General features: G+C 47.7%; 2 protein-coding genes across 3 annotated transcripts in view; one reads left to right on the top strand and one right to left on the bottom strand.

The window, feature by feature from the left end:
• Nucleotides 1-10,668, top strand: part of LOC116824594 (tyrosine-protein phosphatase non-receptor type 11-like) — a 93,364-nt gene extending 82,696 nt beyond the window's left edge. For both annotated transcript variants that reach the window (XM_032779977.2, XM_032779978.2), the window contains exons 9-16: nucleotides 870-1,025; nucleotides 3,487-3,618; nucleotides 4,229-4,383; nucleotides 4,820-4,887; nucleotides 5,649-5,800; nucleotides 6,567-6,664; nucleotides 8,428-8,548; nucleotides 9,194-10,668. In XM_032779977.2, the coding sequence (XP_032635868.1) occupies nucleotides 870-1,025; nucleotides 3,487-3,618; nucleotides 4,229-4,383; nucleotides 4,820-4,887; nucleotides 5,649-5,800; nucleotides 6,567-6,664; nucleotides 8,428-8,512 (846 nt within the window). In that variant the 3' untranslated portion in view covers nucleotides 8,513-8,548; nucleotides 9,194-10,668. The remainder of the gene's footprint in view (nucleotides 1-869; nucleotides 1,026-3,486; nucleotides 3,619-4,228; nucleotides 4,384-4,819; nucleotides 4,888-5,648; nucleotides 5,801-6,566; nucleotides 6,665-8,427; nucleotides 8,549-9,193) is intronic.
• Nucleotides 10,669-13,240: 2,572 nt separating this feature from the next.
• Nucleotides 13,241-14,105, bottom strand: RNF223 (ring finger protein 223). Its single transcript, XM_032779944.2, has one exon. It carries the CDS (start codon nucleotides 14,100-14,102, stop codon nucleotides 13,311-13,313), a length of 792 nt encoding a protein of 263 aa, XP_032635835.1. The 5' UTR covers nucleotides 14,103-14,105; the 3' UTR covers nucleotides 13,241-13,310.
• Between the last annotated feature and the right edge of the window lie 11,834 nt (nucleotides 14,106-25,939).

The following is a 25,939-nucleotide window of genomic DNA, read 5'->3' as shown; positions in this document are numbered from 1 at the left end:
GGCTGCTCCCTGCAGCCAGCGAGACTCTTCCAGTCTGTGTCTGGCAAGAGGAGCTGCTGCTTAGTAGCCTTTTTTGCTGAAGTCTAATGCACTGCAGTCCGCTCTGGAGCTATGGAACTGACATTGTGCCTCAAGGGAGGTCCGAGAGCCAGGTAACTAGTGCCCGGACCCGCTGTCATTCTGGGTGGCCAGAAAAAGCAGCAGGGCTTTGATGTGTGTCCGGGGGTTGGAGTGGGGGAAGCCTGGCTTTATTGTGAACTGCGTGTGTGCTTCCAGACCTGAGGCTTTGCTATTGCTGGTGGGCACCGTGTCCTGGCTGCCTCTGCACAGCGACTTCGGAGACGCCTCAGTCTCAATGCCCAACACCGCTCTTCTATTCCCTGAGCACGGGCTGCCAACGTGGCTCTGTTGCACAAGGTTGTCTGCTGGGTCAAACTCATTTTCGCCTGGGAGCTGAAACCAATTTGGAGCCGGGAACAGCTCAGGTGTCTAAGCCCCTAGCCTTCTCCATGTGATGGGGTCGCTTATTTTCCAGTCTGATTCAACCAAACTTTGGCAGCTGTCTTGCAACCTGCATCTAGCACTGAGCAAGTGGTAATAAGGCCCTACAGAGGTCACTGCAGACAGAGGGTGTCTCATTAACACTGGTGATGGAGTATCGAAACTGTGAGCAGAACGATTTCTGTGTCTGGGGTCTGATATAGTTGATCACTGGAGGAAAGCCTGTTAGTATTAGGTGGCAGACGTTCCACGGGAGAGCTCATGCAGTGCCAGGCAGCCATGTCCTATAGGATTCTTCCATCTTCCCAGCTCGGGGCTGCACGAGGGCAGTCCTGGGTCCCTCACTCCTATTTCCTTTCCACACCCAGAGCATACCCGAAGAGGGAAGGAGCTCGGAGCACTGCAAAGTCTACATTGCCACCCAAGGCTGCCTGCAGACGACGGTGAACGACTTCTGGGCTATGGTGTACCAAGAAAACACCCATGTCATAGTCATGACGACGAAGGAAGTGGAGAGAGGCAGGGTGGGTACTTTGGTTTGCAGGTTGTCGCCAGACCAACGTGCAGTGCATAGTCTGTGGAACCTCTTGCCCGCCAGGTGCATTTCATCCCTCCTGTTGGCCAGGCAATTCTAGATGGGAAAACTGCTGACTTGAGGCGCATCAACCTGGTGCCTCCATGATGACCAGCTAATGGCAATAGTCAAAAGCAGGCCTAGTGCAGCATCAGGGTAATCTGATTGCTGGCCATGAGATGTTTGCTGACGTTGACCGTCTGCAGACACGGCCACCTCCCCCCTCCCCACTCCCCGGGCAGTGCCTAGTGACCGCAATTCTCTGTCCCCAGCTAATGGGAGCTGGGGGAAGCGGCAGCCAGCATGTCCCTGCAGTGAGTTAGAATTATACAACTTGTATATGCTCTGTCTGCATATATTTTCATACAGAGTTTGGGGGCGGGGGTCTGGAGAACGTGTTATGATACCAATAGAGCGACTAACCAGAACTGCTTCCATTGATAAGGAGAGGTTACCAAGGCTACACCAGAAACTTTTGCTGGTATATCAATACCACTGGGGGGGGGCAGTGTTTCTCAAATTGGGGGTCCTGACCCAAAAGGAAGTTGTGGCGGGCAATACCACTGGGGGGGGGGTGTGTGGAGGGGGGTTGTCTTGTTTTATTTTAAAATTTGTACACTAAAAGCCCTAGTGCAGATCCAGTCATACTGGCTATTCCAAAATAGCTAATTGTATTAAGGAAAGTGGTAGGAACTATAACAGGGAAAGCACTCTTGTGCCAGTATAAGCTGTGTCTGAACTAGAAGACTCTGACTCTCTCCCAGTGAAGCTGGTTGATAAATTGTTTAGTCAATTGCTTGACCACCCTTTGGTGTGTAATGAAATATATTGAAGAGACAAGCATGTTTATTCATGTAAGCCGGTAATCTAGTACAGGCAAAAGGTTTTATGCGGTGCCAGTCTCCGGGAAGCTGTCTCATGCAGCATTGTTACATTCACCTTACGCAGAAGGAATGATACCAGCTGAAATGTGTAGCTTTGGGATTATTTATATGATGATTTTATGAGTCGCGCATCGCTAAAATCCACCCCCTCAATTTGTCCCACTTCCCTAAGTTGGTCTGTTCCTCCCTTCTTTGTTTTGGATCCTGGCATTTTGGAAACTGGTCCACTGACGTACTTCCCTAGATTGTACTAAGACCTAGAATGAATGTGTCTTGATTTTTGACAAGTTTCCTATCTGTTTATGCCAAATTCTTCAGCAAATGCAAGGTGTTTTGGAATATTTAGCACAAGTGAACAGGGTTGTATAAAAAGTATGGGTCAGTTTAGGCTTTATAACTGCTGTTGTGTGCTTAATGTGCACTGATCTATGGACGGTGTGGATAATACCTATTGATACATATGCTAGCCCAGCATATATTAGTCAACACCTACACCAGCAAACCCTTTCTAATATAGGCAATGCCTTAATACAGTACAAAATAGGGGAATGGTGGGTTTTAGATGAGTTAGAAGAGAATGGGATGTTGGCAAGCAGCAAGGTGCATTGGGATGGGTCCGGAGTCATGGAGTGACCCATGTAACTGCACAGGGGACAGCTGGAGGTGCTGCAGTTAAGGACTGGAACAGATTGGCAGAGGTGTGCACACACAGGACTGCAAGCGGCCAGGGATAGAATAGGTGTGATATCTAGGGGGAAAGTGACCTTCTGTGAGATTAGCCTTTTTTAGGCATTTGCCCTGCAGGCCAAAAAAGCCTTCCCATCGAGGGTCCGTGGGGGCAATGTGCGTAGGGGGTGGGGATCTCCACCCCAATCGAACTCTGGATTGTTTAACCTCCTGCAACCTGCCGCCTGCTTGCTGGAACCATCAGCTGGTTTCTTGCAGGAGGGGTCGGGGAGTGGGGAGTCAGTGTTCCTGAGGTCTCTTCCTGTCTCAGACACTGCCCCATGGTGTGACCTTGGGCAAGTTACGTATCCCATCGGTGCCTTGGATCTCCCTGCCTTCACACTTGCGAAGTGGGGATCGCACTTGGCAGTGCTCAGTGTGTCACTGCACGAGGAACCTCACTGCAGTCATGGGATTTCTGGGGGAGGAAGGTGCTATTTATCTGCGGTGAGGGTCCCTGTAATGTTAGTCGTGCACCATGGAAGTGCTGGTGTAACCCACACCTGCTCGGGGTGGCGCTCTGTCCCCAGCTAGCGGTGGCTGGGTCACACACCAAGGTTGAGGAATATTCTGCAGCCTTGGCTAAGAGAACTGGGTCCTCGAGTTCAAACAGCAGCAGCTCACGCTTTTAGAATCCGCCGTCCCTGCTGCTGCCAACCCAGCCACTGGCATTGAATTCAACAAGCTCTTGCGGTCCCAGTACAGTAGGCTGTTTGCTGAGTGCTGAAGGGGTTCCTGTCCAGCTCCCCGGTCCTGAATGATGAGCAGAGTCCTTAATGGCATTTTCCCCTGTCCCTTCAGAATAAATGTTTCCGCTACTGGCCTGATAAGAACTGCACCAAGGAGTACGGGTACATCTGCGTGCGGATCGTGAGCGAGCGCGAGGCACAGGGCTACTACCTCCGGGAGCTGGAGATCACGCGGACAGACCGGGTGAGAGGCCACTCATTTCTCCCGATCCTTTGGCTGGGGCGTCGGGACACTAGCTGAGCCATGGTGGGGGAGAGGCAGCCGGCCTGTAGCTTCGTAGCTTTGCGCTGTTGTAGAAATATTTATCTTATCGATGCGGTTCCTCCCAGTATCACGCCAGGGGTCACAGCTCTTGCGTTCATTTACCCTTTAACCCCGTCGGGTTCTGGTTGTCGGCATGCTTCTGGAGGTTTGCACTGCAGGGAATGCTTCTTGTGCTACTGTGCCTTTGGATTTGCACTGGGGTTCTGCTGGCTTTGTGAGAGAGAGAGTTTCTCGAACAAGGATCCGTGCAATCAGCATGGGGCAGAACTTCCCTGACCTCCCCAGTAAAGGCATCCATCCCTTGCATTTGTCAGCACGCTCCTATTCGCTTGGGTGGCTACACAGATGGGCTCTATCCTAGCAGAATAGTCTCTCTGCCCCATCTCTAGGTTGTATCGACCATTTTTCTCTCATTCTTGGGTTGTAAACTCCTTGGGGCAGGGACCATCATCTTTTGGGGCATTTTGCGTGCACTGTACTGTCGCACATGGGCTGTTCTAACCAAGCAACTGGGTTATCTGTCCGACAGGAGGAGCATCCCAGACAGGTAAAGCACTATCAGTATTTCAGCTGGCCAGACCATGGGGTCCCCAACGAGCCAGGAGGGGTCCTCAGCTTTCTGGATCAAGTCAACCGAGCACAGCGAAGCATTCCAGACTCTGGGCCGATCGTCGTGCACTGCAGGTATGCACCAGCGACCTGGCAGCCAGCGGGGTTGTGTTGGTGGCCAGAGGGTGCGGTTGCTCACATGAGCCAATAACGAACGGAGGTGAAATGTGTTATAGCAAGTCCTTGAAATGAACTTCCCTTTTCCTCTAGTGTAGTGCCAATACTTAGCACTTCCCTAGGGCTGGTACAGATAGGGTAACTGAGGCAGTCTGTGGCAGAGCCAGGATTAGAAATGGGGAGGTTTGGGTTCCCAGTTCCCTGCCCAGACCACTGGACTATACTTCTCTGAGGACTCTGCTTCAGCAAGTCGTTAGAGCAAATATTCCAGACACCGGCTCCGATGGGCTTGATGCGCCGATGGAGGGCATGCACTGAACTGGCTAGTTATGTAGGGTCTGGGGAGGCATTTTGGCTTTTCCCACACTGATCCCTCTTTGTCTTCTCTCCCCAGCGCTGGAATAGGACGCACGGGCACTATCATAGTGATTGATATTCTGGTGGATATCATTCACAGGCAAGGTATGGCAACTGATCTGTCCCAGAGCATTAGCTTCCCCCCTTGTTCCCGGGATGCTCCCTTTGGTTGCAGAATGGCAGTATAGTCTAATCCAATCCCCCTACAAGTGCAGTGAGTTTGAAGATCCCTGGCCAATGGGCTCGGCCGTACGTCTCTTGTTATGGGCTTTGACCTGAAAGTAGCTAGAGGGCTGGGGAAAGACCTCTTACTCCACTGGAATGTAAAGTTTCCACTTCTGGGCTGACGGGCAAAAGGAGAATAGTGCTGTGCCTCATGAGGAAGAAATCCACTGCCTCCCAAAACAAGCAAGCATGTCCAGACGCCCCCAGCAAGCTCTGGTTGAGGGTGAGCTCTTGGCCTCACTTGGGAAGTTCTGCCATTGGCTTCAGAGGGGCCAGTTCACCCCGAGTGCCTCCTTAAAGCCCTCTTTCCTTATGGAAGGGTGTGGCTCATGCCCACCAGCCTCCAGGAGGTAGTGGAGAAGGATCTCCTTTCCAAGAGCTCTGAGTCATCCTCCAGGGCAATGTAGCCAGGACAGAATTCTCCATCGTGTTCTGCAGGAGAGTTCCAGACACCTGCAGATAGGTCGTCCTTCCCTGGTTAACCTTTCTGCAAGAGTCCAGTAGGGTTTATTTCATGGCTTCCAAGCAGCTCAAAGGAGGTGGGGTCTGTATTTGAACGGGTGGGGAAAGAGGGAGGGTCTTCTCCCCCAACCTCGCTGAAATCTCATTCAATTCCTGATCCTTGGCTTCTCCCCATCCAGGTTTGGACTGTGACATAGACATCCCCAAAACTATCCAGATGGTGCGCAGGCAGCGCTCTGGCATGGTGCAGACGGAGGCGCAGTACAAGTTTGTTTACATGGCTGTTCAGCAGTACATTGAGACCGAGCAGAAGAGGCTAGAAGAAGAGCAGGTGGGTCCTGTTCCTGCCCAGTGATGTTAGGCATATCGGTGGGAATTGGCTCACTGGCAGAATCTGGTCTGAACTAACCCTCCCTGGTCAGAACAGCAAATCTGAATGGAGCTGCTTCTCCCTGTCATCGGATGAATCCAAATCCTGGACCTGGACTTACTGAACGCGAGCACTAGAAATCTAGATCCGAGCCCAGCCTTCTGCAAGCTGCTGAACTCGTGTGTGGATTGACGTGGTTCCCAGCTATGAACTTGGATCCAAATCCAGCTCCCAGGTGTGAACCCAGGGAAGATGGATTTGGGCCCATCTCCAGTTAATAGCGAAACTGGGAGAAATCTTACTGTAAAAAATATGGCGACTGCATAAGCCTCAAGTGTTTGCTCGTCCATGGAACCACATGCCCTCCTTGTTAGGTCTGGGCTCTGCTGTGCACCAGGAGTAGCTCCTGTGGCTTCCAAAAATACTCCCTGCCTCTGTAGCAAGAGGAAGTGCTAGGTGATGCTCTTACAAAGAGAGGCTAGGGTACTAGGGTTTGGGATCATGTCTTCCAGCTGTGCGCACCTCCTCTCTTCTCTTCAGCATCTCAGACTTGGGAAGCTGAGCTCTTCCCCAGTGCTGTGAAAGTGTGTCTGTGGGAAAACGTCTTCGGTTCCTTTAACTCGTCCTACTCGCTACCTGCCTGTAGGGAAGAAGATCTGCTCTGCAGCCAGTGCCTCCATTCTTGCTTCTGGTGGACGTTTTCATCTCCTTGCTTTCTCTCTTTCAGAGGAGTAAGAGGAAAGAGCGAGACTACCTGAATATCCGACACCCTCCTATGGATAAAGCCAGAGCCAAAGGGCAGCCGCTCCCACCGCGCGTCTCTGCGTAAGTTTGCGTGGAGGGAGGGAGATTACTGACGTGACAGGGAGCAGATGGAGCTGAATGACCATAGCCCTCAGTGGCAGGCATCTTTCACACAGCCACTTCCTTCCACCTGTGGCCACTTCTAGTGCACTAGTGGGAGGCGACTGGCTATAACTGGCCATGTAAATATTAATCAAACATAGCAACACCCCAGCCTGCTGGTCTGTCCCATTTTTGCAGCTTCTGTAGGGTTGTTCAGTGGGCAATTGAGCCCCTTTTTCTTGGAAATCTCCCGTGAGCCGTGGGAGAGAGGAAGGAGGGGAGAAGAGAAGAGTAGCAATAAGCTAGTGCAGAGTGCAAGAAAACAAGAGTGGGCATGTAGGGAGGATGAGTTGGGAGAGATGAGCGTGAGCCCGGACAAGCAGAGGGCTGAGCGAATAATGTACTTTTCAGTTCACTGGCAACTCTGAACAATAAAATAATAATTCATTTGGGGGCTCACAAAACACTGGATTTCGAGCATTTTTTTAACATGGAATTTTAAAAATAAAATCTCAGGCGTTCCAATCGAAAACCCGAGACCGTTGGTTTGGAAAATGTCCAAATGAAACATTTTAGATTTTCAATTATTTGTTTAGTATTTTTCCACCAAAGCAAATTGGCAAAACTAGCGGGAATTTACCAAACGTTTCCCAGTTGCTGAATCTGCATTTTTCACCAGAAAAAAACATTTAGGTCCATTTAAACGTCGTCCAGTTCTGCTGAGGGCCTTTCATGCACAGTAGAAGTTCTACATTGATGTGTCTCCTGTTTTAGATAGGAGAGTTATGAGCAGGGAGAATGTCCCATATAAGCAATGGATTTGCCACCACTGGTAACTAATTTGTTGTTGTTTTTAAAGCAGTGGTTTTTCAACCTTTCTTTCATTTGTGGACTCCTACAAAAAATATTTCAAACGCAGGTGCGGACCCCTTTGGAAATCTTAAACCTAGTCTGTGGACCCCCGGGGGTCTGTGGACTGCAGGTTGAAGGTCAGACGAGAGGGTCAGAGTGGTCCGTTCTGGCCTTGGAATTTCTGAGTGGGAGGGGCAGGGTTTGAGTAACTCGACTCACTCATCCAAGAGGGACCCTGCTGGGCTGATGGCACCTGTCTAAATGTTCAAAATCTTGGAGGTTTCACTTGGAGTTCTTGGCTGCGTTTGTAACTCTAAATGAACCTTCAGGTGAAGGTAGGGAGGGATCACAGGTGGGACAAAGCCAAAGAAAACTATTCCCTCCTTGCTGAATTTTGCATATCACTTATTGTTTCACAAAGTCTGCGCTGGATTTCGAGTGAAGTTTGGGGTTATTTGGATCTGGGATTTTGGTTGAACCCATTCTGAACAAGAAAGTTGGTTTGCAAATATCAGATCTAGATCCAGGTTCTTATCCACCTCCCCCTTGCAGAAAGTCTGTGTTTTGGCTCAGCCCTATCTTTAGCCATATGGGAAGTATTGGTGATATTCTCACTCAGATCATGTCCCAGTGTGGCATGCATATATAAGGGCTCACGTCTTGGATGACTGTTCAGGGCTCAGTCTGTGTGTACATTAAATGTCTGAGAGGCGGCAGGGATGAATTGTGTAGGCGTGAATAGGCAACGGGGTAATTCCCAATCTTGCCATCTACAAGGCTTTGGTGGAGAAGGCTTGGAATTCTGTTCAAGGGCTCCCAGGCAACCTGCTCTGGGGAAGAAATCAAGAGTAAGAAGGTTACTCACAGCAAGGCTTTGTGTATCTTTCCAGGGTCGATGATGACTCAGCCACTGTCTACGAGAACCTGAACATCAAAAGCTCAAAGGTTTCAGGGATGAATAATGCAGGGAGATAAAGGAGCCGGAAGGGGAGCTGGCTGGAGGCTGCACAGGTACATTTGTTCTCGGAGGTTGGCACTAAACCCCACCAGGAGTCTGTTGGCTCTGGTCCCTGTTTGGCATTATACATGAAGTGCCTGGCCCCATCTTCCCAGGGAAAACCAGCTATTTCCTGGGTCAGTTTAACAGACCTCAAAAATGTTTGTGCAGCTCCTGGGCAGTGCCCAGCTGGTGATGGGGTGGGGAGAAATGGGGCAAGACTAGAAGAAAAAGTTTTATTATGAAAACTGCCTTAGAATGAGACTCAGAGTGCAAGTTGAGGCTGTTTTCCTAGCGTAGACTGAGAGTATGTCTGCACTGCAGTCTGGTGGGATTGCAGCTTGAGTAGACGTACCCAGGCTGGCATGGCTACAAACAGCCATGTAGATACAGTAGCATGGACTTCAGTACGGGCATCCAGAACCCTGGGTACCTACCTGTGTTGCTGAAAGCCCTGCCACCGCATCTGCACTGCTGGTTTTAGTCTTGTTAGCGCAGGTATGTCTGCTTGAGCCTCAGTCACACCTCCAGTTGGATCCCGGAGTGAGAGAGACATACACGTGTGTACTGGTAGCGTCGTCTTTCTCGTGTGTGTGTGTGTGTGTCACTCATTACACATAATAGCTAACACCTCTCTCCTCTCTTGTTTTGGGTTTTAGGATTTACAGTGTTTACGTCCACACTTTCCAAGTTCTGTCACCGCTGCCTCCCTCTACCCTCGTGACCCCTCCCCACCCCTTCAAGCACCTTGGATCCAGCGAGGAACCAAAATGCCGAAAGCATCTGAGCAGGGCAGAGTGCGCGCTTCAGGAACACGCCTCAATCTAACTTATTCACGGGAGCGACCTTTTCTGGTCCCTTTTTCACGTAGGCCGATATTTATGTGCAAGTGCCTCTGGATGGTCATAGGCCATAAAAGCTCTGTTTTTAATTTTTTTTTGTTTAAAAGAATTAAATTAATTTTTAAAGAAATTGATTTTGTAAAAAGTTAAAATAAAGTGACGATGTGTTTAGGAGCTTTGCCTGCTCAGGACAGTCACCGGGTGTTGCTGCACTTCATGACTTCATGAGGTTGGTCATGTCTCAGCTAGAGGTGTTTAAACTGAATCTTGGGTTAACTCTACTGCCATGGAAGTGATGGACTGGGCATGTGGACTGGACCTAGGTACAGTGCAAATAACCGCTTGTAAATGCCACCTGCCCTCATTCCTTTAGAAAATGCACCTCCTTTCTGCTGTGCTAGGCTTGGGCACTTATGCAATCTGCCGAAGCACCTAGCTCCTGATCCTGGAGCAACCCCTGCTATTGCAGCATGCAGAGAAGCAGTGTGGTGCAGTGGACCTGTCTGTCTGGTAGCAAAATCCCCATGCTGCACAGTTACTAGATTCTGACATGCGCATGAGTGAGGAGCCAGCGTTCGAACCCTCATCTCCGCCAACACAGGCCTCTGCTGCGGGACCTAAGAGATCTCCCATAGCTGCTGGTAAAAGCAGTAGGGAGGTAACTTTATCTGTGCTGTGGGCAACATCACATGTACCATCAGCACATTAGGGCATAGAGTTCTGAGTTCTGTTCCTGACTCTGTCGCTGTCTTACTGGATGCCCTGTGTTCGTTCCCCCACGTTTGTATGCTGAGCCTAATGCTATGTATACAAAATAAGGGAGCTGCAGGCAATGATGAATGTTTGTGCAGCACTGTGAAGAAGAAAAGAGCACGCTTTAGAATGTCAATATTCCGGCTTTCTTTGCGCACCTCAGATTTCACTGGCAGCACTTCCCGCTATTGCAACAGCTCTGCCAAAGAATCTCCTTTCTGCTGGACTCCTTGCTATGCAAAAGAGCCCAGGGTCTGAATGCCAGGGCCGAAACCAGGAGAGCTTGTCTTGGGCAGCTGTTAATGGGGGAGGGGGAAGGAAACATTCTTCCTCATCTGTGTGGGATAATGGATGTGCTGGGCCGTGGCATTAACTCTCAGTACTCGAGTTGCTTCTCTCCCCAGGCACTGCAGGGGTTGAACAAAGAGCACACCGATGGAACGGGGCTGTGTTTACTGGCTGGCATCGTCAGTCGTTTGTCACAGGGACAAGAAAACAGTTTATTTTATGCACTTTTAATAAATGTTCAATATTCTAAAGGTTTTTTCTTTTTAAGTTTGAAATGCTTGTGAAAGTGACCGATGGACATTTGAAGGGGGGTAGGATACCAGCCAGTGCCAGGCTTCTCCTAGCCAAAAAAACCTTCTCCTCTTCGACCCCGATCAGAGTCCCACACAAGTGACCCAAACAGTTTTGGGATAGCTCTGTACCATGAGCCTCTGTAGCCCATCACCAGTTCTCCCAAAGCCAGCCCAACCCTCCAGCTTTCAGTGTGGCAACAGGCTGGGAAGGGAGGGGTATTAAAACGCTGCAAGTGGGATGGACGTGTGTCAAGCGTAAATACGGTAAATCAGTGGGAATGGATGTGATGGTGGCAGGTGGACAGATTCAGCCTGGACCATTGTAGAGGGAAGTCAAATGAGCATATGGCATCAGATGTGTAGCCAGTGACAAAGGAGCTAGCTACGACTCGCCCCTGTCACATTCCTTCTCTGCTTTGAGGCAATGCAGGCACTTGTCATCTGACCACTATTGATGAGACTTCAGTGGTAGTCTGCTGGCGGGGATGGACAAGATCACCCAAGAGAGTCCCTAGCAACCCAAACAGTTCTGACAAACACTGTGTTAAACGTTCTGGGTCCAGTGGCCAGGGAACTGGGCTGGACAGTACCAGCCTTCTAAGGCTTGCTATAAATCAGCAATCTATTGAATCTGTTGTAGCAGCCAGGACTCTGCTGAAATCCTGCCTGGCAAAGCTCCTGTGCCACCACCGGCTGCAGCGTGCTATTGGTGAGTGGGGGATCTGCCTTTGTTTTTTCCAGCTGGAGAGAGGAAAAGGACAACCCACCCACAAAATGAACCTTCCCCCTCTGTTCAGGTGGCTGCAATAATATGACCAGAGAGACTGCAGCAGGGGTGTGGTTGCAAGCTGATGATTAGTGTAAACATTTATTACTTTAGAGCACTACTGTGTCTCTAGTTGGGCTTATTGTGTCCAGCTGGGCACTGAGCTCTGGATTGATGCAGAATTTGGGCAAATGCAATTAGCATCTGATCTAGATTTTAAGCTTAACACCCCTAAAGCGCACCCGTAAGAAGGAACAATGTCATGGAGTTAACTTCTGCAGCTGGTGCCACCTATGTAAAATGTGCAAAGCATCTAAATGCTATTACAGCACTTGCATCTAATGCTGGTTATGTTAAATTATTCTCTTAAACTGCTTTATCAGGTCTCTTTACTCTAACAATGGCTTATCGTTCACTGAGCCCCTCATGTTCGAGCAATGCAGAAGTCATCCCATTAAATACATAGTTGGAGCAACTGCCCTGTGTCTTACCCCAGTGGTTTTAAAGGGGGTCAGTATTAGCTATGGAGCTAGTGACATTTTTGTGATGTCTGGGAGAATGATCTAGTTTTTGTCTTGTAGGTTGGCTATTACATTTTAAGTTGAGCTGTGCAAAATTCTCTGTGAAATGGTAATCCCTGGGAGCGCTAGGGGTTTTGTTTGTTTTTTTGCATGTTAAAGAAATAAGCTACTCCCCTGGCCCCCGTTTGTTTTTAATTTAAAAAAAAAAAAAAGTGGCTAAGCTAAATATTAAGCAGAGATGGCTTTGCAACAAAAACATGCAGAAATTCATATTTTTCTAAGAACCTCATTTGCGGACCATTCTACAAAAAAATGACTGAACTTTAAAGCACAAGTGCCTGTCTGGGACAGATGAAAATTTTACAGTTTTCTTTTCCCACTTTCAGCATGGTCATCTTTGAGCTGAGTCTTGTTCTGTTGACCAGAGTAAAAAGCTACACCTCTACCTCGATATAACGCAACCCCATATAACACAAATTCAGATATAACACAGTAAAGTAGTGCTCGGGGGGGGCTGCCCGCTCCAGTGGATCAAAGCAAGTTTGATATAACGCAGTTTCACCTAGAACGCGGTAAGATTTTTTGGCTCCCGAGGACAGTGTTATATTGAGGTAGAAGCGTAGTACTTGACCCAAATACCAAGCAGAGGCAGGTAAACTATTGCTGGGGGTGTTTAACACGAACAAACATACAGTTGAAATGTTTAATAAAGCACATTGTATAAAATTAAATATTGTCACTTTATATAGACACACACAGCTTTCGCATGCTTCTTTCCAAGGGCTGATGGATTTCTCTCCCTTAGAAATAATCACATCTAGACTCTTTTCACAGTGTTGTCGGTTTCCAAGAAAATAACCCTTCCATTAGCACTTCCTTTCTATCGGTGAGTCAAAAGGGCCAAGCCCTGTCAGAGCTGTGTCTTTATAGCACCAGCCCCTCACTTTGAGGCACATGCACCCTTCCTGGGAAGCAGCAGTCCTAGAAACATGCCCTTGTGCAAGTGTTCAAGGCGCCGTTAGCGATGTAGCATTTAGGATCCCTAGAGATTTAGGGGAAGTAGTGGCTTAATATACGGCTATGCACAAGCCCCCTCCTCACCGCATTGGCACAGTTGTGTGAAAGCGAGGGGCTGGATTAACAGTGGATGTTCAGGTGACGTTCAAAGTGCATAGGCCGAGAACGGGCTGCTACAGCTTGGCAGAGAGGTAAGTTAGCGAAATCCAGTAGGCAGCAGCTTGACCTAGCTCAGTGTGGTGGAGGTGCTCTGACAGAGCTCCTCGGCAGGGGCAGCCTTTTAGTGCCAGCTCTTGCTAGCCAGAGGGTGGGCTGGTCCCGGGCGCTGGTGGGGTTGTATGTGTAAACGAAACAGGGTTTGGTCTGGTGAATGTAACCGTCCTTGTGAAGCAGCGGAGGTTCCCAGTTTTCAGGGCACACTGCACAGGCCACAGAATGATGCACAGCAGAATGATGACCAGGGCCGAGAGGAGGAGGATGCGTTTCCAGTCGTCGCACATGGCACAGCGCGACAGCCTCCCAGCCATGCCCTCTGTTGGCGTCATGGGGGGATTGGGCTTGCTCAGGGCAACGTCGAGGCAGATACATGTGTCGGGATCTTCTGGGTCTTGGGATGACTGCCTGCAGCACAACTTGCTGCCCTCCATCCACACCACCTTCTCCCGTTGGTATTCGGGGGGCAGGGTGGACAGGAGCTCCTGGCTGGTCTGGAGAGCTGGAGGGCCCTCAAGGGGGATCTCCGTGAGCTGTCTGCAGAGGGGGCAGGGCAGCTGATCCTCGACACGGGGCTGGGGCAGCGCAGAGGTCAAGCGGGCCACACATTCCAGACAGAAGACGTGCGAGCACTGGAGCAGCTTGGGTGTCTTGAAGCTGTTATCATAGGTGTTGAAGCAGATAGAGCACTCGATGGGGGAGGTAGGTTTGGGGGAGGGGAGACTGGACGTCGGGGAGCTGAGCTTCCTGCTGCCAGTGGGGGAGGTGACTATGATGGGGCTAATAGGAATGGGGATTTCATCCGGAGCGGCAGGAACAGGGCTGGTGGGGGAATCTGGCATCTCGGTGCGCCGCATTTGGGGAAAGCACGACATGACCGACTCTGAGGAGGCAAACAGGGCAGCGTCAGAAGCTAGATAAGGGGAGAGGGGGAAGAAAGACCCTTTAACTTTTCTTACATTTTCCCAAGACCTTAGAGAGACTAGTTCTACGCAGGCATAGACACAGCTCCCTTGAGAGCTGCAATTCTAGCAGAGCTGAAATCGCTGGTGGTAGATATGAAAATAAGACTCCTCTTCCCCCAAGTCGGCACTCCCATCCAGAAAAAGGTTGTGTTGGGACAGAGATAAGCCACCAGCAGACACCAGGCTAAGCCAGCATCAGGCTAGAACTTTTCCACCACAGAGTTTACAACTGCTGTCTCCCCCGCATACCTCCCCCTGCCAACAAAAAACAAAACACATACCCCAAGTGCCGCTTCCCATAATCTGGGAAGGGAGGAGAAGAGCAGAAGACTCCATCAAGTCAACTAGGGACTTTGCTATGCCAATATATTACCCTGGGAGGCGCTCAGGTATTACGAGTGATGGGCACCAGTGAAAAAGCCTAAGATAAATAGATAAATTGTATTCATTGACACAGTGCCCCAATGGGCGAATATTACATCCCTGCCAGCTGATGGTCAGGGCCACCAACCAGGTGCCTTCATGCTTGCCTGAGTGTCCTCTCCAGCATGCCCTCATGGGAGTTGAGGGCACCCGGGCGCTTTGCAAGATCGGGTCTATCCTCTGCTCCCTCCACCCCCACAGGGGGAAAAGAAAAAACTCTTACCTGCCTTGCAACCATGACATGGCAAGAAAAGTTGCCTAAGGGAATTCCCTCAGGAGCCAGAGTGGGGAAAATTTCCCACTGAGCTTTTTCCTCCTCCTATTGCTACCTCATAGCGAAGCTGCTTCTGTCTTGTCATCCACCCTGGCTGAAAGTGCCAGCCTGTCTGCAGCTACGTGATGCCATGGTGCTTTGTGTCCACAAGGACATCTGAGAGTGAGTGGGAGCTCTGGCACAGAGTGCTAATGCTGCCAGGGTGGCAGCAAGTTAATTCACAACCTCAAATGGAATCACTCTAGCTGGAGTGTGTAAACCTGGTCACCCCATTTGAGGCTACTGTCTCCATGACAACATGGCAGCTAGCTAACCTGACTTATGGGGCATTTAAAAGGTTGTCCTGGAAAGTAGACATTTAATTGGAGGATTCCCTCGTAAATTCCTGGGAAGCATTCATTTTCGACTAGTCGCTGAACCAGCTGAGCCTGTTTGGCTTTGAGAAATGGAAGGCATATGGATAACATGCCAGGTGTGTTCAAAGCACAACCCTGATAGCCCCTGAGTCACTCCAGGGGTAGTTCACCAGCCTTGGTAAAGAATCTCATCTTAAGCAATGCAAGAGGCTAATTGTAAGCTATTGAAAATCCTGCCTTGTTCCTCTATGTCTATAAGTAAGTGTGTGCATGTTTCCCTCTCGCCATCATGCAGGAAATAAAGTACAGATCTATTACAGCTAGTCTTGCAAGAGTTGAAGCTAATTTTAGGTACCTAGATTATGCACCTATGAGCCAAAACCTGGTCACTTAATGAGGATAATTTAGCTCATCAGTGGGGGGCACCGTTTCTCCCTCTCCCTCCCCCCGCACACATGTACACCACCACTTTTTAATCTTAGGGTTACCTAGTAAAGCCTTAATTCTACTGGTCACCTGGTGGCTCTTGTTAATATCTACCAAGGCTCATCAGCAAATCCTACCATCATTTTAAATTTTTTGTGGGGGGTGGGGGATGGCAACAAAACTTGAAGCTGGCATGGTTTCTAGTTCCATCACAACCCTTTTTAAACTGTTCACAAACCTGGGCCCAGTTTGGAGAGAACATGGGGCAGATTTCCTGGCTTTTAATCAAAATCACACAAACTTGTGGGTTCTCAAAATTCCATCCAGTAAAACGTGGCAGTTTCACTTTCAGTGTTTGGGGCACAAGGATTGAGAACCCACACGGACAAATGAAGAAGGGTGTTTGCACCAGCCTCAGCGATGAAATCACTGAGTTCTGCATGACTTAATACGCCCTGAAGCCTAAAACATTTGGTAAAGAATTTTTACTAGCGCTCCACAACAGTCATTGCAGAATCAGTAATAACCCAGATGCACCTGGTAGTTAATAAAATCCCTCAAATCCTAAGAAAAATAATTACTACTCTTTTATAAAGGAGTGTAATTTAGTTTTATTGATTCAAAACTATAGGAATGACATTCTTTTGAGTTGTTCTTGAATTACTCCTATGAATCTGACAGCAAAGTCCATAAATATATTTAAAATAATCCCATATATTAGTAAGGATATGGCATTGCTTTGGCATAAACATGAAACCTTCCAACTAAATGTAGTCAGGACTCAGCATTTTATATTTAAGGCCATACATGTATGAAGATGGATATTTAATTTATAAGCTAGTATCAGTTGATTGCCCAGAATACAGTTTAAAAAAAAGTAAAATCATAGGTTCAATATTTAGGTTGAGAATTTGAAATCAGCTTAGGGGATTTTGATACCTCTTAGTTTTAACAGAAAATTTGCTTAAACCTTTTAAATGGCTTTAAAAATCTAACCATTAATGTTCATCTCAATTGATTTAAAATAATAATCTTTGTTCTTTGTAGGGAGCCGCTGACTCCCTGTCGGAAACTAGAAATAAGAAGTGGTGTCCAAATTGTCACTGAAGCTGTCTGCGCATGTGGATGGGTAAAGGATGCTCCGAGGAGTCTATCCTCAGCCATTACCACATTCTCTCTGCATCACGAATTACGTGCGTGAGAGATGAATGGGATAGGGGAGGGCACTGGACTGGAAGTCAGGACACCTGGTTTCTATTTTTTGTTCTGTCCTCACCTGCTATATATCCTTGGACTTTTCCCTTTCCTTCTTTTGTCTGTTCCATCTATTTAGCATATAAGCGTGACAGCAGGACCCAAATTGCTAGTGGGGCTTCTAGGAGCTACTTCTATACAAATGATAGACAATAATCCGAACCCAAGATGTAAAATGAGAGAGGAGGGAGGAGACCCAACAGCAAACCTCTGGGTTGTACACTGGACAGAATTAATTGATTATTTTCAGTGTCACAGGTGTGCAATAAAATATTTTTAAACAGAAAGGCAGAACTTCTGCTGGTTAAAGGTGGCATCACTCCATAGGCTTTAACAAAGCAATGCCCATTTGCCTTTTCCATTTCAGTAAATAGGTGAACCATGAAAGAAGACACAGTAACACATCAAATTCAAAATCACTTGCCTATTTCAGGCTGTTGCAAAAAGCATTAAGTAGTTTTACTTCCAAGCAAAGCTCTTAAATTTCTTTCTTGACTGTAAAACTAAGACAAAGAAAACACAGTGGCCACTAATGCTGTGTAACCCGATTCCCCAGTGCCACCTTTAAAGCCAAACAACTGAATGCAGAGTTAAGACCTATATAACTTAGCTTGAAGTCTATAAATTACCTGTACAGAGTGCAGTTTAGCAGGAGAAAAGCATGTTCTGTTTCTTGATTTCTATCCCTGATGTCTGTCCTCCTCAGAGGATGTGTTTGGTCTCAGCTCTTTTTATTCATAAGTCGTCTCTGCTTGTCTTCTGAGATTCAAGTCCCCTGGTAGTTTGTGGATAAGTTTCCAGGTGAGGTTGATCTGGTAGGGTAAATGATCTCCCGCTGCTCCAGTGTATGCATGAATGTCCTGCCTCTGCTACTCAGGTGTCTTTTATACCTTCCTGTCTGCAAGTGACTTACCTGCATCACCTGGCTTTCCAATTATAAGTGAATCATTTCATTGACTGCAAGAACATTTCCACTAGGGGGCAGTTTCTCTTTTGACAAACAAAGAAGGTCATTGGTGAGAAATAGTTACAGCAATACCTGCTCGTTTACTGTATGTAGTGTTTTGCAGTTTATAGAATCAGATGATGGGAAACACCTATTTGCTTATCTTCTCCACTGTGTCTGTGCAAGGTTGTCCTCTCTCTAGTGCGTTTGTCTAGCGCTTTGTCTGGCTTGGTCTGGTCTAGTTCAGTTTTAAGTAGTTCATGTTAAATACGTCTCGGCTTACAATTCCACCAGAGAGGATAATAGACTTTATGAAAAAAAGAAATTCCCAGTGTTAGTAAGTCCAACAAACGTTAGGCAGGGGAGTGATTTTTCTCCTGATTGTTCATTTAGCGCAAATTACTTGAAATCATTTTGGATCTGTAGAAAGAAAGGGACCATTCCCAGACTTCCAGTGAGAGATGGGATACTTTGACATTCACCCGCCTTAATCCTGGTTGGAAAAAGTGTTTTTTGTTTTAATGGAAATGCCCTGCTAGAAGTTAACATGATAAACCTCTCCATAGGTTCACTGAACTGTCCTATAAAATGTATATGCTTGCGAGAGAATTCTATAGGATAGCTGAAAATAATCCTTCAGAAAGAATCTCATTCTCTATTAAGTATTATAAGGTTTCACACTAATTGCTATGGAGCGCTAGAGTGTCTTTTCAGTTTGGAGCCACATCAGCTGGCTAAAGCCCTTTGACTTTCAGTGGGAAGTGGGCACCTAACTCAATTTGTGCCTTTGAAAATCAACTCCTTCCCTCATCCTTGTTAAATTCTATAAATCTCTAAAGCCAGAAGGGTGGTTTTTAGGAATAAGAAATGTGGTGTTTAATTCTGTTTTTTTGGATTAAATCTGGAGTTACCTGATTCTTCCGCAGGTGTTTTTTATCTGGCCTAATATACGGCTCCTAAAGTCAACCTGCAATCATTTTTTTTTTAAGTTTTAATTTGAGATTTTCTTATATTGAATGTACAGATTACACTGAAAGTGGGAGCCCTGACATGGAGGAAGGAGGACTGAACAGATAAGCCACTTAGCAGATATACATCTCATCTCCTGCCTTGAGGCATCTGAAGTATGCAGTAGGACCTGTGAACAATAGCTGTCAGAGATTTCGGTATAATGTGTGTGTCCATAGCACTTTTCAGACATCAACCATGTCAGTGAGCAGACATGGTGTGTATCTTAGACAAAGCAGAGATCCTTATTAAAAGTATTTAGGTTCAGCTGTAATTTTTAGTCAATTTAAAAAACTCTGAATGGCTTAAGCACATGCATAAGAGCTTTGCTGAAGTGGGATCAAAATGAATAACTTAATGCCAGTGCCCACCACGATGTATCCCCTGAAATACCCAAGCAACAGATGCTGCTTAGCTCAGGGCCAAATCATTGGCAGGTGTAAATTGGCATCACTTTACTGAAGTCAATGGAACTACATCAGTTTACACCAGATGAGGATCTGGCCCCCTTGCCATCTTTGAAGGAAAGTAAATATTCAGATGTTCTAAGCCAGTGGTCCCCAATCTTTTCTGTTGGGGGGGCGCCAGCCGACTAGCCGCTGAGGACCGTGGCTGCCAGACAAGCAGCCGCCAAAATGCCGCCATGAAGCAAAAACGTCAAGAGGCGTCGCTGTCAAAATGCCACCGTGAAGGAGCGTCATCAAGAGGGGTTGCTTTCTTGACGTTACCACTTCTCGGCAGCATTTTGGCAGCTGCTTGTCTGGCGGCCAGTAGGTGGGCACCATGGCACCTGCAGACACCGTGTTGGGGACCCCTGTTCTAAGCCTTTAACTGATGAAGACTTCTGAGAGGAAAACAAACCAGGAAGCTCTTAACCCAGCCCAGCCGTTGTGCACTGCTGGCATTTTCAAGCATGGCTTTGTTTACCTTGGTTTCCCCACCAGCCCCAAGGTGATTGACGTGTGTGGAACAGATTGACTCAGTTCCAGTGGCTGGCTGCCTGGGGGCAATTGTCTTTGTCTCACACATGCCCACACACGCTTCCCTAGTGAGGGCACGCTAGATCTGCAATACGCTGAATGCGCCCAGACTGATCACCGTTCTGGCATTTGACATCAGGACTTCAGCTTCCAGAGGTGAGCGGGCGATTGCCTGTCTGTTATTTTTATCTCTGACGTTCCTCCAAACACGGGAAATACAATGATAATGTCATGATCAGCTGCTATTTTGCTTAAAGTCCACAAGATCTTTATAAGCCTGCTACAGTAGGCCATATTTTATGATGATGTGCCTTAAAACTTGGCCAGCTGTGCCTAAATTAAATACATACAGTTACTTCAGAGGTTTCATTATTCCTTGTTCTTCGGGTACAGAATAGACAATTACCAATACTTCAGTTGCCTAAAGCAATGAACAAGTTTTTAGGGGAAACCACTGTGTGCACACACACACACCCAGCTAGACAGATTTGCTGCCAGATTACTTTTTCCATGCAGTTGCGGAAGTGTGGTCATGTGCTTCAAACACTGGCCTGGGACTCCGGAGATCTGGAAACAATCCCTACCTTTGCAACAGAGTCCCTTTGTGACCTTGGACAAATCACTTAAATCTCTCTGGGCCTCAATTCCTGATATATTAAAAAAGGGGGAGAGAGAACTATCCTTCCTTCTCCCTCAAGCTTTGTCCAGCTCATCTATTTAGATTACAAGACATGTGGGGCAGAGGTTGTCTATTACTATGTGTGGGGTGAGGTGCTGAGCCCCACAGGGGCCTTGATCTGTTCATTAGTTCATTCACCAATGAATCTTCCAGTTACTCTGGAATGCCCAGCATCACTATGGGCATTTCCCAGTTCAATTATCTGCGGTCTCTCAGATAGCACTGTGGGTAAAATGATAACTACTTGGGTGACCACTGGCTCCACAGCTCTGAAAAACCAACGACGGCAAAAGCCACAAGAATTATTTTTAACAGCTGCCAGGCAGCCTCGTTCCCAAGCAAAAACCAGCTGGGGAAGTGTGACAAATGACTGCAGACAAACATCTGGCCAACCTCCTTTGCTCTAAAGTAAAATGTAGAATAAGAAAACTAAGAGAAACTTCGATGGAGTGCATAACTGACTGGTTTCCAGGGCTGAGCGAGCAAACTGCTGCTTTCACTTTTCCCGTCACTGTGCACAAATTGAACTGAGACGGCCAAAGACATAAAATATGGCAAGGAAAATAAATACATAAAGCAGCAGGCCCAAGGGCTTATTTTGGTCTCTTCCCCCGTCCATGCTCGCAGGTTTCTGGGGTGCAGGGGCTAGGTTGCACGACAGGGGAACCTATCTTTTGGTTATGTTTTGGGGACCTTTTTTGTAGCTTATGCTCTGGCTTGTGGCGCTGCAGCCCAGAGTGATGGAGGAACTAGCAGTCCTGGGTCACACCAAAGCTGGGCTGCCTTTAGAACACTTTCCTACCTGCATTAATGCTTGCAAAGTGCTCTGAGATCCTCAGGTAGGAGATGCTATCGAAATTCAAAGTATTAATCCCAACCGCTTCAGCCAAGACTCTCCCCCTCACCCCACCCGGCATCTGAAGGGCAACGCCCCACATCATTCGGCTGTTATCCCTGCCCACTACAAACCTCTTTGCTGGCTTCCCGATGTGGCCCATTATTTCATGCCCAAGAATAATCAGTTCAGTGCTATGGCCAGTTGAACTGATTTTTTTTAACAAGCCTGACCAAACCTGCCCCCACGCTCAAAACAGAACGGAAAGTCCAAAGAGTGTTAATCGCACGCAGTAGAGAGAGAGTGCCTAGATTATATTTTTTCCACCAGTGTTCAAGTTCCTGACCCAAAGCCCATTCAAAGGTAGTGGAAATATTACACTGGCTTCAATGAGCTTTGGCACGTCAGCAGCCCAGCTCTCTGTGCCGCCACCTCCTCTGCTAATTAAGTCTCCATCCAGGGAAGCCTAATGCTGAGGTACAGTCTAGAGTGAGTTTTTGTGGCAAAAATTCCTCCTCCTCTGGCCCTAGGCTAAAGTCACTCTTTGATCCTGCGCCGCCTTTTGTAGTGGCGGCCTTATGCTGGCTGCGATTTAATGATCCTCTTTACAACACACGAGTTCTAATGATTTGTTTTTCCTTTGCTAACTCCTGTAGCCTAGCCTGGGCCATGTGCTCAGAGTAAAGATTTATAATCGCTGCAGCAGTTTGCACCTAGGACAAGGTCTGCTGAGGAATTTAAATGTTCAGATCTAATCTACAGCCAGGAAAGAGAGGTTCCATGAGTCATCAGATAAACAGGATAGGAACTCATGGGGGTCTTTGCTGGCATAATGGTACTTTGGAGATCCTTTGACAGAAGGAGCTAGAAACAGACAAACATTTTGCCAGCAGCAATGAATTAAGTTTCCCAACTGCCCTGTTTAGCAGGGATGTTGTTAGCCCATTTTAGAGATGGGGAGACTTCAGGGAGTGCGGAAAGCTCGGGCAGCCTGGAGGAGGATTGCTCCTGTAAATATCGCTTGTAGAGGGATAGGACACGCCTATAGGCTGTTCCCAGTGATGGCAGCATGGTCATCCGAACAATGGGAGGACAAGGGTGGAGGGAAAGAGTGAGAAACAAAAATGTACAGGAAAAGGGGAGATGAAATGGGGGTAAAATGAAGCATTACACAAGGCAGAGATGAGGTCATTCAACCAGACGTTATTCTTTCCCATAGTTTAGGCATTTTGAACCAATGCTTTGTAAAGTAAAAGCTACCTTGCTCTGCTAAGGGCCAGGGCTCAGGCCAGTACAGAATTTTAAGGGATATCCCAAAGAACTAACATGCCCAGTAGTGTAGTTTGACAGAAACTAGACAGAAGCTTTTACTCTTTACTGTGCTGGATCTAGACTCAAATGTACCACCCCTTGACACTGTGGCTCAGAATTCCTATGCGTTATGGCAGGCCAAATCAAAGTGGTGGAAACACACTGCCATGACATTTAGCACAATCAAACTGTGCAGCCAGCTATTGCGCCTTCTCTGCACTATCAAGCCTCACTACAGGAAATGAGGAAGGCCAGCGATTATATAACAATGATGAGGTGCTAGGAGGTGAGGATCCGCTGTCATACCCGTGTGATTATTACTCTGTTACATGACTCATCAGCCGGTCATGGTGTCATTCACAAATAGTAGGAATAGCAACCATTCTCCTGGAATTAATGTCTAGCCTTTTTCCCAGCCAATTACTGGTCAGGAGGCATTGTCCTAGGGCTTCTGTCATTCCTGCAAGCCTCTTCCAACTATGGTGAACATTTAGGCCCTTGATGACGTATTGGTAGATTTCAGTCCTTAAAATGGCTTCAAGCCACACTTCTACTGCTTTGGACTTCTTCAGTCCACCTTTATATTGTTCAGTTGCTTACACTGCTTGGCTTTATGCACTCATAGACTTTAAGGTCAGAAGGAGCCTTCATGATCAAGTCTTACTAAAGTTCAGCAAAGCCACCAAGATCCCTGAAAGATGGGGGATTGTGTGACAGGGGTGCGCTGGTCCCTGGAATGTCTGCCATGAAGAACACAGCTTCTGGGAGTGGCACTTGCACCAGAACCTTTGATATAGGCAAACCTGAAATTGTTCCATTGCTTAGCTTCTAGATGTCCCCAGTGAATCAGCCCCCAGGATCAACAGAACACATCAGCCCTATCCTTTGCTCTCTAAACTGGCTTGCCATAGAATATCAAGTCAAGTTCAAGATCATGATCTTTCTCTTCCAGACACTCAGGATATCTGAAAGATCACCCAACGCTCCAGGATGCGTATTGTGGTCAGCAGCTCTGCTCCTCTGGCACAATGGTTCTTTCTACTCATCTATTCAGGAGACAGAGCCTTCTCAAGGGGCCAGTCTCAGACTGTGAAACAAACTGTGTCAGGAGCTAAGGACAAAGCTTCTGCAGATGCTGGAGACATTTTGGGCCTGGTCCGGCTCCAGACGAAGAGCTGGACTGGGGCACTGGCAATTTAAGATGTGCCAAGAGACTAACTTCTGCTTTGGTTGCTGTTAGTTTAGTTGTGATTTACTGCTCATAAGTGATTCCAGCTGGACATGGGGCACAGCACCTGTTCGGCACATGGGAACCAAAATAATTACTGAGGGATGATCAGAATGTTCTCAGTCATGAACCAGCAAGTCAGCTGTCATTAGTGACAGCAATGGAATACACCCTGCAGCAGCTACAGTCATAGTCTTTTTCACAAGCAGAGGTTAACAGCAGGACTAATGGGGCGAGGTGGTGCTGACAACGAAAGCAAGACTTAGAACAAGACCAATCAATTACCACAGTGTTATTTTCAATTGCCCTCGTGGCCGTTCTTTGAGACCAGCTTCCTTCAGTGTAACTCACGCCCCTGATCCATGTGGACACAGGCTGAGCTTGGGAAATGGAATGTGGTGCCAGGGATGAGGAGTAAGGATTCTTGGTGATGCTCTATGTAGCTCCACTTACAACTGCTTTTGTAATGAGCCACCTGCCATGCAAACTGGCCAAATTTTCTTGAAATACACATGCAGCTCCATTGAAGGCCATCACGTTGCATCGACACAACAGAAGAGTTTGGTCCAAAACTAAATATCATCCAAAACTGGGTAAAAATCACCATGAAACTTTGACAGCACAGCTATAGCTGATGGAATTTGCAAGAAAAAAATTGGAGGTTTTTTGGGGAAGAATTTCAACCAAAAATGTGTGTTGTCTTGGTGCCCTTAGACACTGCTGTAATGCAAATATTAATAAATGCAAAGGGAGGTGACACTGTGCAGCAAACTCATGTTAAATGCCCTTTGCTGGGGAAGTCTGTATTTTGACCGTGCTACGGAAGTAGGTCGGGAGTGTACAATGTGCAGCGATAGATGGGTGACAACCTGGCAGGTGGCCTCAGAGGATGGTGTATCCTTCCCTGGGAAAACGCCATCCCAAATGGAAAAATAGGAGTTTGCAAATGTTGTTGATCCCTCAGAGTGTCCCTGGCAAACATTTTGAGCCATAGCCAGGAAGTGGGGGCGCTCTCTGAGGATGCGGGAATTGTCCTCGACAGGTGGTTCTTGAGAGCCCTGCCCATTTCATCTGAACTCCCGAAGTTTGGACTCACTGCAGTGCTGATGCAGGACTGTGACAGCCCAGCTCACTCGACTCCCTGAAGGCAGTGCTATGAAGGGTGCGATGCAAAGGTGGGGTGTTATCCTTGTATTAGAACTAAGTTCCAAGGAGGGTTTTTCTCTGCCACAAAGGATTGTCGGATAAGTGGCATCCACTAGCCTGACGCCTCTGGTTTCTGTGGAGGTGCCATGAGGAACTGCTCTGGGGCGTCCAGCATTCCTCAAGCCATTGACAAGCCTCTTTGTGCAGCCGCCACAGTGCAGGCTTTGTCCCGCTGGACAGGCTCTTTTCTTCCCGTACAGGCCTCCAGCACAGACACTGGGTGGACACCAGCTGCAGAACTAGAAAAGCAACCCTGTTACTAGAAGAGCGGGAGGGTTGGGCAGCACTTCTATGTGTGTGAAATAAAGCGCCACTCCCCATCTTTCCCACTGAGACACCAGCAGCATTAACTCTGGGGAGGAGATAAGCACTCTCACTTCGGTCTGAAGCCCGTGGGCATTGCAGGCACTCAGCACCTCCCAGAAGTGCTCAGAACTTCACAGACTAGAACCCGGAGATGCGCCTGAGGGCATTGCTAAACTGGGACCAGGCAGTCAGAAGGGGTGGGCTCTGTTCCTGTCTGCAACAAGTCCCTTCATCTCTCTGTCAGTGCTACTGACCCAGCTTTGGAAGGGGTGTGAGATCCTAAGGTGCAATGTGCCGTATGAGGTCCTAAATCCTTCACCTACCACTTTCCCTGCCAGCTGCATTCTGCTGAGTTCTAATTATAATATAGAGCAAGAGGCAGCACTGGCTATAACTAAGGTTGCCATGTACTTTCCATTATAACACTCTGGAAAGACCAGTAGATAGAAATAATAGTATGTGATCACGTAACTAAAGACTGCGCCAAGATGCATATGGACAAGGGGGCTGAATTA

This window comes from Chelonoidis abingdonii, chromosome 23, assembly GCF_003597395.2.
Source record: "Chelonoidis abingdonii isolate Lonesome George chromosome 23, CheloAbing_2.0, whole genome shotgun sequence".
NCBI lineage: Eukaryota > Metazoa > Chordata > Testudines > Testudinidae > Chelonoidis > Chelonoidis abingdonii.
This window is presented reverse-complemented; position numbering and strand designations above follow the sequence as displayed.